The sequence below is a fragment of the Elgaria multicarinata genome, chromosome 1 (genome assembly GCF_023053635.1).
Source record: "Elgaria multicarinata webbii isolate HBS135686 ecotype San Diego chromosome 1, rElgMul1.1.pri, whole genome shotgun sequence".
In the NCBI taxonomy this organism is placed as follows: Eukaryota; Metazoa; Chordata; class Lepidosauria; order Squamata; family Anguidae; genus Elgaria; species Elgaria multicarinata.
The window spans coordinates 75,967,412-75,982,483 of record NC_086171.1 but is presented as its reverse complement, the minus strand read 5'-3'; the positions used below and the strand labels follow the sequence as shown (position 1 = coordinate 75,982,483).

The 15,072-nt window shown below is 41.7% G+C and overlaps 1 protein-coding gene across 1 annotated transcript; it reads left to right on the top strand.

Moving 5' to 3' along the window:
• The first annotated feature begins 433 nt into the window (after positions 1-433).
• Positions 434-11,805, top strand: LOC134397524 (uridine phosphorylase 1-like). Its single transcript, XM_063124299.1, has 7 exons — positions 434-460; positions 2,025-2,142; positions 2,764-2,922; positions 3,986-4,100; positions 6,795-7,004; positions 8,864-9,010; positions 11,663-11,805. The coding sequence occupies exons 1-7, from the start codon at positions 453-455 to the stop codon at positions 11,803-11,805; spliced, it is 900 nt and encodes a 299-aa protein (XP_062980369.1). The 5' UTR covers positions 434-452.
• The last annotated feature ends 3,267 nt before the right edge of the window (positions 11,806-15,072 follow it).

Here is a 15,072-nt window from a genome sequence, read left to right as displayed (position 1 = left end):
ACTTTGTGAATTGTGGCTGAAGGAGTGACCTGTCTTTATTGAAACGTATTGCAATTGAGGTGACATCGGGCATAGTAAAGCTGGTGCTTCTCAATATGCAATGGCTGTTTTACATTAGCAAGTCAACTGAAGTTGCAGTCCTCAAGAGATAAATATGCACACGTGAATTCCTTTCTTAGCCACCCAAATTCCTGCATAAAGTCAGGCATGTTTTGTAGCTCTTAACCATATGAAGATTTTGTGAGCTCTCAATAGCACTGTTATATTGTTTGCTGTTTAGACGCTCCCACCACTGTCTCTCCTCTATCTATAACTGTGTTACTTATTAACTTATTCCCTTTATAATATTACCTATGTGATAATGTCATTCTGTTTCCTTCATTTTCTTCCTTAGGCTCAAAAATAGAATGGCTTCTGGGGGCAAGGCCGAGGAGAAAACAGAGGGCCAGCAGATGTCAACGTAAGAATAAAAAGTGATACGATTTATTTATTTATTTACAAAATTTATATACCGCTCCCCATTGAAAATTTTGGAGCGGTGTACAAGATAAAATAAAATAAAAACAGAATAAACACTTTAAAATAGATTTTAAAAGAAGCAAAATGTACAGTGAACCATGGCTGGTCATTAAGGAAAGGCTTCCTGGAATAATGATGTTTTCAGGAGGCGCCGAAAGGAATACAAAGTTGGAGACTGCCTGACCTCCAGTGGCAGGGAAGGGGGGCTACCACGCTGAAGGCTCTTCCCCTGGTGGTCTAGTTAGGATAGATATAAATGTAAGGCTGGAACTATCAGTTATGATATATACATGGCTGCCACTGAAAAGTGCAATCAAATTGCTCTGCATTTATATTAACCTATTGAATTCTCAGAGGGGTTGCCTTGTTAGTCTGTTGCAGCAAAAACAACCAAGAGTCTTGTGCCATCTATTTTATGTGTATTTTGTGGTTTTAATTTCTGTGAACTTCCCAGAGAGCTTCGGTTGTTGGGCAGTATAAAAATGTAACAAATAAATAAATAAACAAATCTTAAAGAGTAACAAATTTATTCTGGCATAGTTTTTGTGGACACTGTTCACTTCATGAAACGTATAAAGTGTTCACCTCAATTTGGCACACATACACACACATGCTGAGAAGTGTGGTGCAATGGGAGGAAAGACATGTGATTTTGGTGAGGCTGTGAATCCATTCCGGGTTTCCATCAGAAACAGCCAGAACTCTAAAGAAGTTCTCTAATGTGTTGAAACCTACCTCCAAAATAGGTTCATTACCTTGGATACCTCCTTCGGAGTTCTCCTGGTTCTGAATGAAACCCAGAATGGAATTATAGCCCCACCAAAATTGGAGCCACCAGCTTCCACTGGATGTAGACTGCATTGTCAGAGAGAATTGAAATGCAAGAGGTACAGAAAGTGATAATTGCCTTAACAGCTATGATTCACAAAACATTGTTGGGGGATAAGACAAACAAACCTTTGTCCTTATTGAAACTACAGGAAAAAGAACTGAATCTTTTGATGAACTGTACTTCAGCAATTTTGTTTATGAAGTTCTTTTAGTCAAGTGTGGCCACATTAAAGCCATTGATAAAGTGTCCTCAGAGGTTTAAATATTCCTCCTGTGGCTTTTGAACATTGCCATTCCTGATGTCAGATTTGTGTCCATTTATTCTTTTCCATAGGGGCTGGCCCGTTTGCCCTATGTAGAATGCAGTAAGACATTCAAATACCAGTTTTGGTTCAGTGAATAATAGAATTATATCCAGTGAAGTATAATGAGAGAATCATGTGGCATCTAAACATGTCTGTCTCCTTTTTGACTTCCTCAGCCCAGTGTTTCAGATACTGACTTGTAGCTGGAGGTAATTTTAGATGGACATTCAATATAGGAACAACAAAGTTGGATCAAAGCCTTCAGAAATATAATCAAGAGACATAACTTGCCATTGCATTAGTTCAATTCCTTCACTCCGCAGCTATTTGCATGCTCTGAGCTCATATCTTTCTACTCTACATTGATAGAGAAACCACCATTCATGTCCCCAACCCTCACCTTGAGAAGCTGAAAGAGGATGCCCTGTATCATTTAGCTCTCGGAACTGGTACCCATAATTTTCCTGCCATGTTTGGAGATGTAAAGGTAAGAGAACAAATGTTGTGCTGGAAGATTAAATGTTTCAGAAGCTTGAAAGGAGTCCATTTCTCATGCCAAATGCCACTTCTGACTGTACAAAAAATGGGAATGTACAGCAGATCATCCAACTCTATGCCTGGATTTGCAAGGGAGAGGGAGGCCTTTAAGGATCACCTACTAGCCCAATAGAACTACACATTACAAAAAGACATGTGGCTACCATTGAGTCCCCAGTGGTAATATGTAGTTCACTAATCTCATTCCTGGCCCCATTATGTTCAGCATTTCCCTTGCTTTGCTAGCAGCAGCCACTGGCTGTGGAGTGGGGTAGGGAAAAGCTGTTTCATTGCTATTACGGAGAGGACCTTTTTCCTACTGATTAACTTATTTATTTATTACATTTTTATACCGCCCAATAGCTGAAGCTCTCTGAACTGTACTAACGGTTTTAATTTTTGTGAACCACCCAGACAGCTTTGGCTATCGTCAGTACAGAAATGAAATAAATAAATACATTTCCAGAATAGCTAAATCTACCTTCAGCAGGATGTATAGTATTCTAACAATTCTGACTTTCTCTCTGTCTCTCTGTTTCTTTCTCTCTCTCTTTAATGTCATTCATACTAGTTTGTATGCACTGGAGGAAGCCCTTCGAGGATGAAAGCTTTTATCTCCTATATGACAATGAAGCTGGCCATTAGCAGCCTAGGTTGTGAGTTGCCCAACATCTGCGCAGCAACGGATCGGTATGCTATGTACAAAGCAGGTCCTGTGCTGGCCGTCAGTGTAAGTACAGAAGTTATCTATCTTGCCAGGGTGGTGGGAGGAAGAGGAAGGGGAGGAGAGGGAAGGGCAACGAGACCTGCTGGGATGCTACATGGCAGGGCAATTTATTTATTTATTTATTTATTACATTTCTATACCGCCCAATAGCTGGAGCTCTCTGGGCGGTTCACAAAAATTAAAAACATTCAAAGTATAAACAACAGTATAAAACCATAATATAAAATACAATATAAAAGCTCAACCAGATAAAAACAGCAGAAATGCAAAATTACAAATTTAAATTTAGTAGAGGGTGAAGGGCCTGCTCACATGGCAAAATAGTAGGATGTGTGTGGATGGCTCCTGTGGGTTGCCATGGGGAAGGGTGGGCCGCAGGGGCTGCTTGGCCCCTGCAAGAGCAAGGCGATTGGTCCATGCAGTGCTCCTCCCGACTGGCTCAAGTGTGCCTTGGTGACGGGGCCTCCACACATGGAGTGGGGTTGTACTCTAGATTGGAGCCTGCAGCATCCTGCATGTAAAAAGTGGGCTGTTCTACCTGGTTCGAGCTGGCCTTGAATCCTTTATGCCCCTGGCATCTATTTATTTGATTTGGTTTATTTATTTGTTTTACAATCCAACTTTCCACCAAAAAATAAATAAAAATAGCATATATTAGTAGCTAACAACCATAAACTCAAGATTAAAACAAAAGCTTAATTAAAACAACCATAAAGCAAGACTTGAAGCTGGGGGTGGAAGGAAGTCGAATATACCCCATAATGTGTGGGGTTTCTGCCTACTGTTGTGATGGAGTGGTTAAGGAATTGCTTTGTGGTTGCCCAGCTTTTGTGCGGTTTATCTCCCATACGACTATAACACAAGCACTCACTCAAATGTACACATATAGACAAAGTCAGCTATTTTGGATGTTTGGTATGTTCAGTAGAAAACTATTCTGCCTAATATATTATATTAGAGCTTTGGCTTTGGGGCGGTATATAAAATAATAATAATAATAATAATAATAATAATAATAATAATAATAATAATAATTCTGACCTTTTTGTTTGTTGTGCCTTTTCAGCATGGGATAGGGATGTCTTCCATTGCGATTATGTTGCATGATGTCATCAAACTGCTGTATCATTCCAAGTGCACCAACGTCATCCTTATTCGCATGGGCACCTCTGGTGGAATAGGTATTTTCTCCTAAACCATTCCCTCCCCACTTTAAAATAAGTGTTTTCACATCTCGTAATTGTGATGCTTAGATGCCGTGGTGTAGCAGAGCCAGGGCTTGCAAGGACCTAGCCCCAGCACTTTTGGATTAGCAGGGAGGCTGACATCATCTACCCACCCACCCCAGAATTTCCTGCTCCTTCTGAGCCTAGCAGCAATCTTCATAGTAGCTGGGAGGAACTGATTCCCCTCCCCCCCAACAATATATTGTTCCCTGTTGTAATGTATTTTGTGGTGATTTGGCCTATAATGGGCAATTAAGACCCATTAGCTTTACAGAAGACCTGTTCCTGGTGGAGATAAAATGGCTAGAACTGCTTTGTTGACATGGATCAACACATCCCCCTGCACTTTTGGACCCTCCTTGTGGTTGTGGTTGTCATGAATGCTTCACTCTCCTGCTGAGTAGTGAGGAAGCAGAGACTTGGGCTGTGCAAGCCACAAACTCTTTTTTCAAATAATAGCATGTCTTCACCTCTGAAGTGACGAGCTGTCCTCTAAGCCTAATTTGTAAAGTAACTCTTTTGGCAAGAGGACTACTGAGAGCAAGGCCAGATAGGTCTTGGTGTTTCGGTGACTTTTCCAGGGCTTCTGCCTTCAGGGGGAGTCATCCCAAGTCCCAACCCAACTTTGATGGGCAGCCAATCTGGTGTGAAGCTTCCCACCTCATCCTCTCAATTCTGCCCGCTTAACTCAGTGGTGAGCTCTGGTATCTGTCAATCCTGAAGCTCCCTCCCCCTTCAACAGAGCCTGGGTACCCACAAGGAGGGGGGAAGACAGTTCCTGAGCCTGAGCCTCTTCCTCAATAAACCCTGGGAAGATTCTTTGCTAGCTCTCCGAATCTGAATCAGAGTCCACAAGAGAATTCCCACAGTCCACAAGGGAGGTTATCCTATCAAAAAATGAGATCAAATCCTGTCAGACTAATTTGATCTCATTTTTTGATAGGATAACCTCCCTTGTGGACTGTGGGAATGCTGTGGACGTCATATATCTTGACTTCAGCAAAGCTTTTGACAAAGTACCACATGACATTCTGATTAACAAACTAGCTAAAAGTGGGCTAGATGGAACAACTATTAGGTGGATCCACAGTTGGCTACAGAATCGGACTCAAAGAGTACTTATCAATGGAACCTCCTCAAACTGGGGAGAGGCAACGAGTGGGGTGCCGCAGGGCTCAGTCCTGGGCCCAGTGCTCTTCAACATTTTTATTAATGATTTGGACGAGGAGGTGCAGGGAACGCTGATCAAATTTGCAGATGACACAAAATTGGGTGGGATAGCTAATACCCTGGAAGACAGAAACAAACTTCAAAGTGATCTTGATAGGCTGGAGTGCTGGGCTGAAAACAACAGAATGAAATTTAATAGGGATAAATGCCAAGTTCTACATTTAGGGAATAGAAACCAAATGCACAGTTACAAGATGGGGGACACTTGGCTCAGCAATACTACAAACGAGAAAGATCTTGGAATTGTTGTAGATCACAAGCTGAATATGAGCCAACAGTGCGATATGGCTGCAAGAAAGGCAAATGCTATTTTGGGCTGCATTAATAGAAGTATAGCTTCCAAATCACGTGAGGTACTGGTTCCTCTCTATTCGGCCCTGGTTAGGCCTCATCTAGAGTATTGCGTCCAGTTCTGGGCTCCACAATTCAAGAAGGACGCAGACAAGCTGGAGCGTGTTCAGAGGAGGGCAACCAGGATGATCAGAGGTCTAGAAACAAAGCCCTATGAAGAGAGACTGAAAGAACTGGGCATGTTTAGCCTGGAGAAGAGAAGATTGAGGGGAGACATGATAGCAGTCTTCAAATACTTAAAAGGTTGTCACACAGAGGAGGGCCAGGATCTCTTCTCGATCCTCCCAGAGTGCAGGACACGGAATAACGGGCTCAAGTTAAAGGAAGCCAGATTCCGGCTGGACATCAGGAAAAACTTCCTGACTGTTAGAGCAGTGCGACAATGGAATCAGCTACCTAGGGAGATTGTGGGCTCTCCCACACTAGAGGCATTCAAGAGGCAGCTGGACAACCATCTGTCAGGGATGCTTTAGGGTGGATTCCTGCATTGAGCAGGGGGTTGGACTCGATGGCCTTGTAGGCCCCTTCCAACTCTGCTATTCTATGATTCTATGATTTTATGATTCCAAAACCAAAACAGAGGGCCTGGACTCAATCCTGGCAATGGCTATGGGGACTGGCATAATCACTGTGGCAACTAGGGTTGTAGCATCAAGCCGAAGTCCATGGGCATGACCACCCAGAGAGTGGCAAGCAATGAGGGCATTAAGGTAGCAGACGCAAACTCCGTTTTATTCCTGTAACCATGTTTTCAGTGAGTTTAAAATACAAAGCTGAAAGAAGACGTGTGACACAGCAAGTGGCACAAACACATTCAAACATTTCTTTGCCTGTTCCACTTCATTGGCTGCTTCTTGGGCATGGCAAGACCAGTGTAACAGCATCATGTCGTCTGTCTTCCTTCATTACAAGATGTTATCCTGGGAAATGCAGGGAGGGATGTGCGGGTTGGCAATCGATACACCGTCTCTATAATGTCTAGTTTGGGCCATAAATATTCTCTTCTCTCTTTTTAATATGCATCAAGTAGACACAGTGAAAAATGTCATCGTTCTTTTGGCAAAATAGGGTTGGAGCCAGGAACTGTTGTGGTTACCAGACAGGCTGTAAATGCTTCCTTCAAGCCTGAGTTAAAACAGATTGTCCTGGGGAAGCCGGTCATTCGCAAGACAGACCTAGATGAGAAGACAGCTGCAGAGCTGATGGAGTGTGGCAAGGAGCTACACCAATTCAACACTGTCCTTGGCAACACCATGTGCACGCTGGATTTCTATGAAGGTACGGCTAGTAGGGTGCAACTCATGTATCAGGATAATTTCGCAGGCGGGCAAAATATTTGGGTGTTCAGAAATTGAGTTAAACATGTAGGGTTCAATGAATGAGGAAAAACAGGAAGCAGGCACATCCTGTCATCATCATCATCATCATCATCTATTTATTTATTTATTACCCGACTCTCTCTCTGGATCGAGGTGGAGAACAACACTAAATAAAATATAATACATAACCTGAAGTTCAGATAAAGGAGGTTCTCTTCTAACTGAGTAAAAGTTGGCCATTGGCCTGTGGAGTCCCTCAGGGCTCTGTTTTGTCTCCCATGCTATTTAACATATACATGAAACCGTTGGGAGAGGTTATCCGGAGTTGTAGGGTGCGGTTCCACCAGTACGCTGATGACACCCAACTCTACTACTCCTTTCCACCCAATTCCAAGGAAGCAGTTTCTGTGCTAAACCGCTGTTTGTTGGCAGTAATGGATTGGATGAGGGCGAACAAATTGAAGCTTAATCCAGATAAGACAGAGGTGCTCCTGGTCAGTCAAAAGGCAGATCAGGGAATAGGGATTCAGCTTGTGTTGGATGGGGTTACACTCCCCCTGAAGACGCAGGTCCGCAGCTTGGGTGTACTTCTGAATTCAGCCCTGAGCCTGGATACCCAGGTTTCGGCGGTGGCCAGGAGTTCATTTGCACAGTTAAAGCTAGTGCGCCAGCTGCGCCCGTTCCTAGAGATGTCAGACCTGGCCACGGTGACACATGCCTTAGTTACATCCTGATTGGATTACTGTAACGCGCTCTACGTGGGGCTGCCTTTGAAGAGTGTTCGGAAACTCCAGCTGGTTCAAAGAGCTGCAGCCAGATTTTTGACCGGGCTGGTTACAGGGAGCATACAACTCCCCTGTTAAAACAGCTCCACTGGCTTCCAGTCTGTTTCCGGGCACAATTCAAAGTGCTGGTTATGACCTATAAAGCCCTATATGGCTCGGGTCCAAGTTATTTGAAAGAACGTATTCTCCCTTATGAGCCTGCCCGTGCTTTGAGATCTTCTGGAGAAGCCCTTCTTTCAGTCCCACCTTCTTCACAGGCACGCTTGGTGGGAACATGGGAGAGGGCCTTCTCGGTGGTTGCTCCGGTGCTCTGGAACTCTCTTCCTGGGGAAGCTAGGCTGGCTCCCTCCTTGATGGGCTTTCGGAAGCAGGCTAAAACTTTTTTGTTCCAGCAGGCCTTTGGAGAATAATCCAGCCCTCCATCTATGTTAATGTCTTATAATTTTGTTGTGTATTTTTTAATTGTTTATGGTTTTGTTTCCCTCCCCCCCATGTATATTTTAAACTTTGTAAGGCCGCCTTGAGGCCCAAGCATTGGGCAAAAGGCGGGATACAAATAAATATAATAATAATAATAATAATAATAATACCTGCATGCCTACATTCTACAAAGCCCTGATTGTTGGAGGGAATGGGAAATTGGGCCCATGAGAATAGCACTAGTTTCCTGCCATTCTGCAATGCAGGAAGCTGTCAGTACTGTTGTACTAATTGACAGGGGCTCTCCACGGATTCAAACCAGGCTCGTTCCCTGTCCAACCTGGAGATGCCAGGGATTGAACCTGGAACCTTCTATTTGCAAAGCAGGTGCTCTACCCTTGAGCTACGGTCCTTCCTACGCGGACCCATAAGCCTCCCAGCAGTTTCTAACTCTTTCCAACAGCTCCTTTTTTCAAGGTCTATACGAAATGTCTCCTTTGGCTCATGCAAGTGATGTGTCCGGCAGTAAGAGTAGCAGCTAAGGCTGATCATGTGTCACAGGTCTCTGGGGTCCTGTTATGGAGGCTTCCATGTGTATTTACTGCACTTATAGGTCAAGCTCGCCTCGACGGTGCGATCTGCTCGTACACAGAAGAAGACAAAATGAATTATTTAAAGGCAGCTAATGAAGCTGGAGTAAAAAATATGGAAATGGAATCTGCCATTGTAGCAGCCATGTGCAATCTTAGCGGCATCAGAGGTAAGTGCATGGATACAAATGCTGATTCATACACTCAGTTTGACGATAAAATTGTAAAAAAAAGAAAAGAATTAAAAATATTCACCCACTGAATTTCTCTCTTTCTACAATTTGGGCCATATATATATATATATATATATATATATATATATATATATATATATAAATAAATCTTGGGAAGTGTCATATAAATGTTGAAACTGAATAAAATCAAAAATAAGCCATGATTAGTAGAGGACATTTTCCCTGTAAAGTGTTATCGGATGCAGACTGGGGCTCATCCACACTTTCTGTGCTTCTTTATGGAATGGGAAATTTAAACAATGATTACATTAGGTGTGGAATTGGAATTCTAAATCAGCTATTTATTTATTTTAGAACCCCGATTAAAGTGTGGCCTGTTTATTAGAAGGCTGAATTCTGCTTAGCTATACTAGCAGTTGACTTACAGCCACATCTAAACATATTTACTCAGTAATAAGTCATAGAGCTTAATTTCTGCAAATTAAGAGCACCTAGTATTGCAGCACTAGGGTGTTTTCACATGAGAGAAGTAAACACACCACTGAGCCTTTCAAATGCTCTTCCTGCTTGAATACGGTTAATACATGTTAGAATGCCAAAGAGATCAGTGGAGCCTGGTGACTCCAATTTCACTGGGCCTGTGAATCCATTCTGGGTTTCAGTCAGAAACAGTTAGAAATCTAAAACCGCACAGAGGGCTTTGGCTATGGGGCGGTATATAAATGTAATAAATAAATAAAATGCTATCCAGGGTGCCAAACCTATTTGGGGGATAGGATTCAGGCCTTTGGATAGCTCCCTTAGAGCTCAGTCTTGTTCAGACTGAAACCCAGAATGGCTTCACAGCCCCACTAAAATCGGAGCCACTAGCCTCCACTGAAAGAGATAGCAAATATAAATTCTCACCATTAACAGTTTTGCATTTTGCATCAATTTTAAACTAATTTATGTCACAGTGAATTTCAATCTCAAGTGTGAAAATTCCCTTGGATCAGTGCCTTCCAACTGTTTTGGACTACAGTTGCCATAAATCCCAGACATCATGGCCAATGGTTAGGGATTATGGGAAGGCCCCAGATTGCCTATCTCTGGTTTAGAAGATTAGATTGAGGGCTGCTTCCTATGAGACCTTATATAATCAAGTATGAATACCCAAACGCAAACTGCACAAGCAATGACTCAAATGGGAGTTGTGCTTTAATTATCCCCATTTTTCCTTAAAACACATCTACAGGGTATGATTACCACACACATGTGATGATCCACATTTGGCACACCATATGCATATTTTATACTTAGGTATTTACACATGCCAATTACAAAAGGTCTTCTAGGAACTCCTGAAGGAATGAAATTGCAAGTTGGTGGCCTCAGAAAAACTCAAACCTGCTGCCACGTCACCTCTCAGACCTATGAGTTCACAAACCAATTACCTCACATCTATTATGACATCCCCACTCAACCTTCTCTTACCACGGCTGAGGATGTCTGAGGTTTGTATGTCTGAGGAATTCCCCCTCCCCTCCCTTTTCATCCAAGTCTGGAAGATGGCCAAGGGGCTACAATTCAGGAGAATGTTTTCATGTTGGCAAAGGTTACTATTATTATTAGCATAATTAGGGCAGTATTCAACAGGCATGCTTTCTTTCTGTTGCCATCCTGGGACTCACCACTTGTGCCACAGGACTTTGGAGCTTCTAAAACCAGGCCCAGAAACAGGGAATGCTTGTTTCCAAATTGGGAAAGGTCAACAGAGCTCTCTTCGGTGAGCTCTGCTGACCTGTCTGCTTCTAGAAATGGGCATTTCCACTTGTTTTGGCTTATTGTTATAAGTGCCAAAGCCCTGTTGCACAAATGGTGGTCCCCACGAACGCATGGGTGCAGTGGGACACTACCCATAATATTAGTATCATGACATTTTCAATTCTACTAAGGCCATACAAAGAGCAGACAGTCCGTTACCAAAGTGGCTGACAATTTAAGAAACACGAAAAGAATAGATAACGGGAAGGAACCATCAGTGTCTGGCTGCTAGAACTATTTGCACTGTGCTAGCAAGTGCTAATGACATTGACTTGTGCACCATCAACAGCACTTGCTTGCATGGTGGGTCTTGATGTTGTGCAAATATTGGGATTCCACTAGTGCCTTCATTCATCTATTCATTTAATTATGGTCACAGACCACTAGAAATACAAAATATGAAATCAAAACTAGCAAATACAAACATACATACAAGTTGCACACACGCACACACACACACACACACACACACACACACACACATATATATATATATATATATATATATATATATATATATATATGAATGATTCAGGATCAAAACTAACTTCAATGTCTATTAGTATCAACTAATGTTTGAGTGAATTCCAATAGATTTAATCATTTGATTCCTAATAGAACATGCCTGGGTGCTAAATTTTGCCACATCCATAGTGCTAGCGGCTGGATCCTTCTCAGTGAAGGAAAAAGGCAAACAAAAATCTGACTTACTCAGTAGTGAACGGTAGCTAGAATAACTAATGCTAGCCTTCTTCAACCCTTCTGTGTTGTGCGAAGTAACATTTTGGATCCTTCTCTGCCCCTTTTGGTTTTATGAATCTCTAGGTGCTGTGGTTTGTGTCACACTCCTGAATCGACTTCACGAGGATCAAATTACCAGCTCTCAGGACATTCTAGAGGAATATGAAGAAAGACCACAGAAATTGGTGGGGCACTTCATAAAAAAGTGCATTGATAAAAAAAAGTGATGTTTCTTTATTAAAACTTTTATGTTTCTTCACAGACTAATTCATGAGGGCGAAGTGCCTGGTAATTGCCTTATCAGTATCTGACAGCATTACAATTAATCCTTCAATGCCCAAATATTGCAATTTCAAGGTGTGACACAAAGGATTGTTAGGAGTAGTCTGGGTTCTAGTCTGGGTTCAGGCCTGGTTTGGGGATGGAATCGGCTTTGGTTGCCCTGATGGATGATCTTTGGAAGAGGGAAAGGGGGAGTGCGACCCTGTTACTTCTTCTTGAGCTGGTGAACCGCCCAGAGAGCTCTGGCTATTGGGCGGTATAGAAATGTAATAAATAAATAAATAAATATGTAAAACAAGTGTTTCTCTCTCTCTATAAAGTTATCCGTTTTCTCAGAAATAGTTAGGAGAACCTTGGATAACTTCTTTAGAGTTCTGACTGAAACCTGGAGCTGATATTATAGTCACTAGCCTCCACTGAGTTAGATTAGTGAATTCTGACACTATGGAGGTCCAGTTACAAGACCTCCATAGTGGGTCTTTCATCAAAGAACCCCATCTGGTTTATTAATGGCTGATAATTATTTTTATTTTATTTTTATTAAGTATAGCCACTGCACCAAAGCATCACATCTTCTTTATCAGTCATGCTATTTTTCTTTCTGTTCACTGGGATTAAAAAAAAAAAAAAAGCAGGAAACTTTCATATTGTTTGTATTTGAGATTTTCAAGCGAATTAACTGCTTGTAGATGCTATATGCATATCTCAGAAGTGAAAAACAAACAAATACTATATGACCACTAATCAAAGAGGTGCTTAATTTTAAACACCTCTTTTAAGGTGCTTAAATTTTTAAGAGACCAAAAAGACAACTGATTGGGAAAATCTCTATTTGATGGTTAGATAAATGCACTTTGCTCATGGACAGTTTCCTCTGTTCTTATTTCATATGCTCTGGGGTTGAGTCTATGCATTGAGGTGGTGAGCTGAGCCTGATTACTCAACTAAGGCCTGATTAGTCAATCAAAAAGAAACGGAAAAAGCAGAAATTCCTGCAAAACAAATACAAAATTGATGATAAGGCAAAGAAATTGCTAAAGGCATAATAACAAAACGAGAATTTCCTTGAATATATTAAAAGCAGGGAACCAGCCATGGAACAGGCTGGATAATTAGATGACAAAGATATAAAAGGACTGAAGAAAGGAAGACGTTATAGAGACAATGAATATTTGGCCAGGCCAGTAAAATTCTGGCCACATGGCAACCTTATTTGCTCCTCTAACCTAGGGATGTTTTAATAAGCTTGTGTAGTTCATTCCCCACCATCTTATGGTACCTCACAAATACTATTATGATGTCATGAACCAAAGGGCCAATCAGTAAATATGTAATGTTATACTTAGCATTGCAAATTGAGGAATAAAAGAGGCCAACATTTTTCATCAGAGAACACAGGTTCAGGACTAGCTTCAGAGTGCAGCTGGGCTTCTTAGCAAAACAGGTGAAGTACTAATACTTATTTTCTCAGAGAGAGGCTCAGTTGGGCCTATTATCTGGCTGTGACTTTTGGGGCATCAAGATTTACTAATTTGTGGACTTCAAAGCAGAGTCAAGTTATATATTTAGAAGGAAATTCAGGACTGAACAAAGTATGGTTCATCCCTGACAGGTTTTTTTGGGTACATTTTTTAAAAAATGTATAATTATTCTAAATTACAACTGGCATTGAGATAAAATCCACATTTTGACTTGCCTGAAGAGCTTCCATGGTTATAGAAGACACTTCTCTTCAGACCATCACCCTTCATGTGTAAAGGGCAATAAACATGACAGAGAAGCGTGTGTTCGCCCTGTTCAGGTACAGAACACCTGAGTAAGTTTTTTTGTCTCTCCATTTTATGACTTCTGGGATCACAAAACCCTAGTTACAAAAAGTGGACTGAGACAAATTAGTGGAACATTTAACAGACAGCTTTTCCTTCTTATTTAAACATTTGTGAAATTTTCAGGTGCCTGTCTATCTTTATTTCTCCAAATGAACTTTGTACATTTATGGGAAAGATAGCATGGCTCCTGGTATGACAAATTTGGAACTGAACTAGACTCCCTGAGAGCAACTTCCAGTCACTCCTCTGAATAAGATGAATTACATCAATTTCCCCCCAACCTGGCGCCCTCTAGATATGCTGGACTACAACTCCCATAATTCCCAGACAGCATGGCCAATGGTCATTGGGAAAGATGACCAATGGTAGGAGTAATGGGTTTTGTAGTCCAATACATATGGACAACACCAGATTGGGAATTGCTGAATTATACAGTCATTCTGCTTTTAATGCCCTCTGATCCTATTTATATAACATCTTCAGATGTCTTTTTCATAAGTATTTTATGCCCCTGAATTTATAAAATGTGTTTTGCTGTCTTTGTGTGACCTGAAAAGCTATATCTAATGAGCATGTGGGTACATTTCTGAATGAGCAGAGCTAAGTCTCATTTACAAAAAACAAAACAACAACTCCCCACTCCTATTTCTTAATCTATAGTCTCATTTCCACACACATACTTTTACTTTTATTCATAGGTGGCTAGATGAGTTGAACTTAAGGCGTGCACACAGCTATCAACTTCTCAAATGCCAGGACTCAAAGTTGGGTTAGATCTTTAACTGCTGACTTAAGGGGATTTCAGGTAGGAATTCAACCTATGCACCAGCTCAGCTGTGGCCAATGAAAGGAACTGCAGGGAGATCTGGAGCAGGTCAGATGATTTTCCATGACTCCTAGAATAGTTGCTGAGCCAAGCTTGCTTACCGCTCTGAGCATCTAAGGAGCAGCTACTGGTCTGAGCAACCTGTTCCTGCTGTATACAGATGGCCTTTGCCTACATGCTCAACTACACAGGAACCAGGAAATATGTTTAGGATTGTAGCCCAGGGCAGGTTGGCACACACCATTTGATGTATTTATTGACCTATTCACGCTATGCATATTTTCTTCTGCTAAAATCTCTGGGACATGATCCACGCTAGGGATAGGTGAACAAGCAATGTTCAAGATGGCTAGGATTGTCTGAACATTGACTTGCCACTTGGTTTATGCCCAATTATTGATCGCATTTGTGATTACGGCTTGATTTGTGCAAATGGGGAACAGATTGAGCAGTAATTGAATGGGAGATCGGCGCAACTCTCCTTAAATTTGCACAAATCTCCTGAAATGTGCTGATTCAGTCTGCTGAGGAAATTTGCCCAAATCGAATCAGCAATT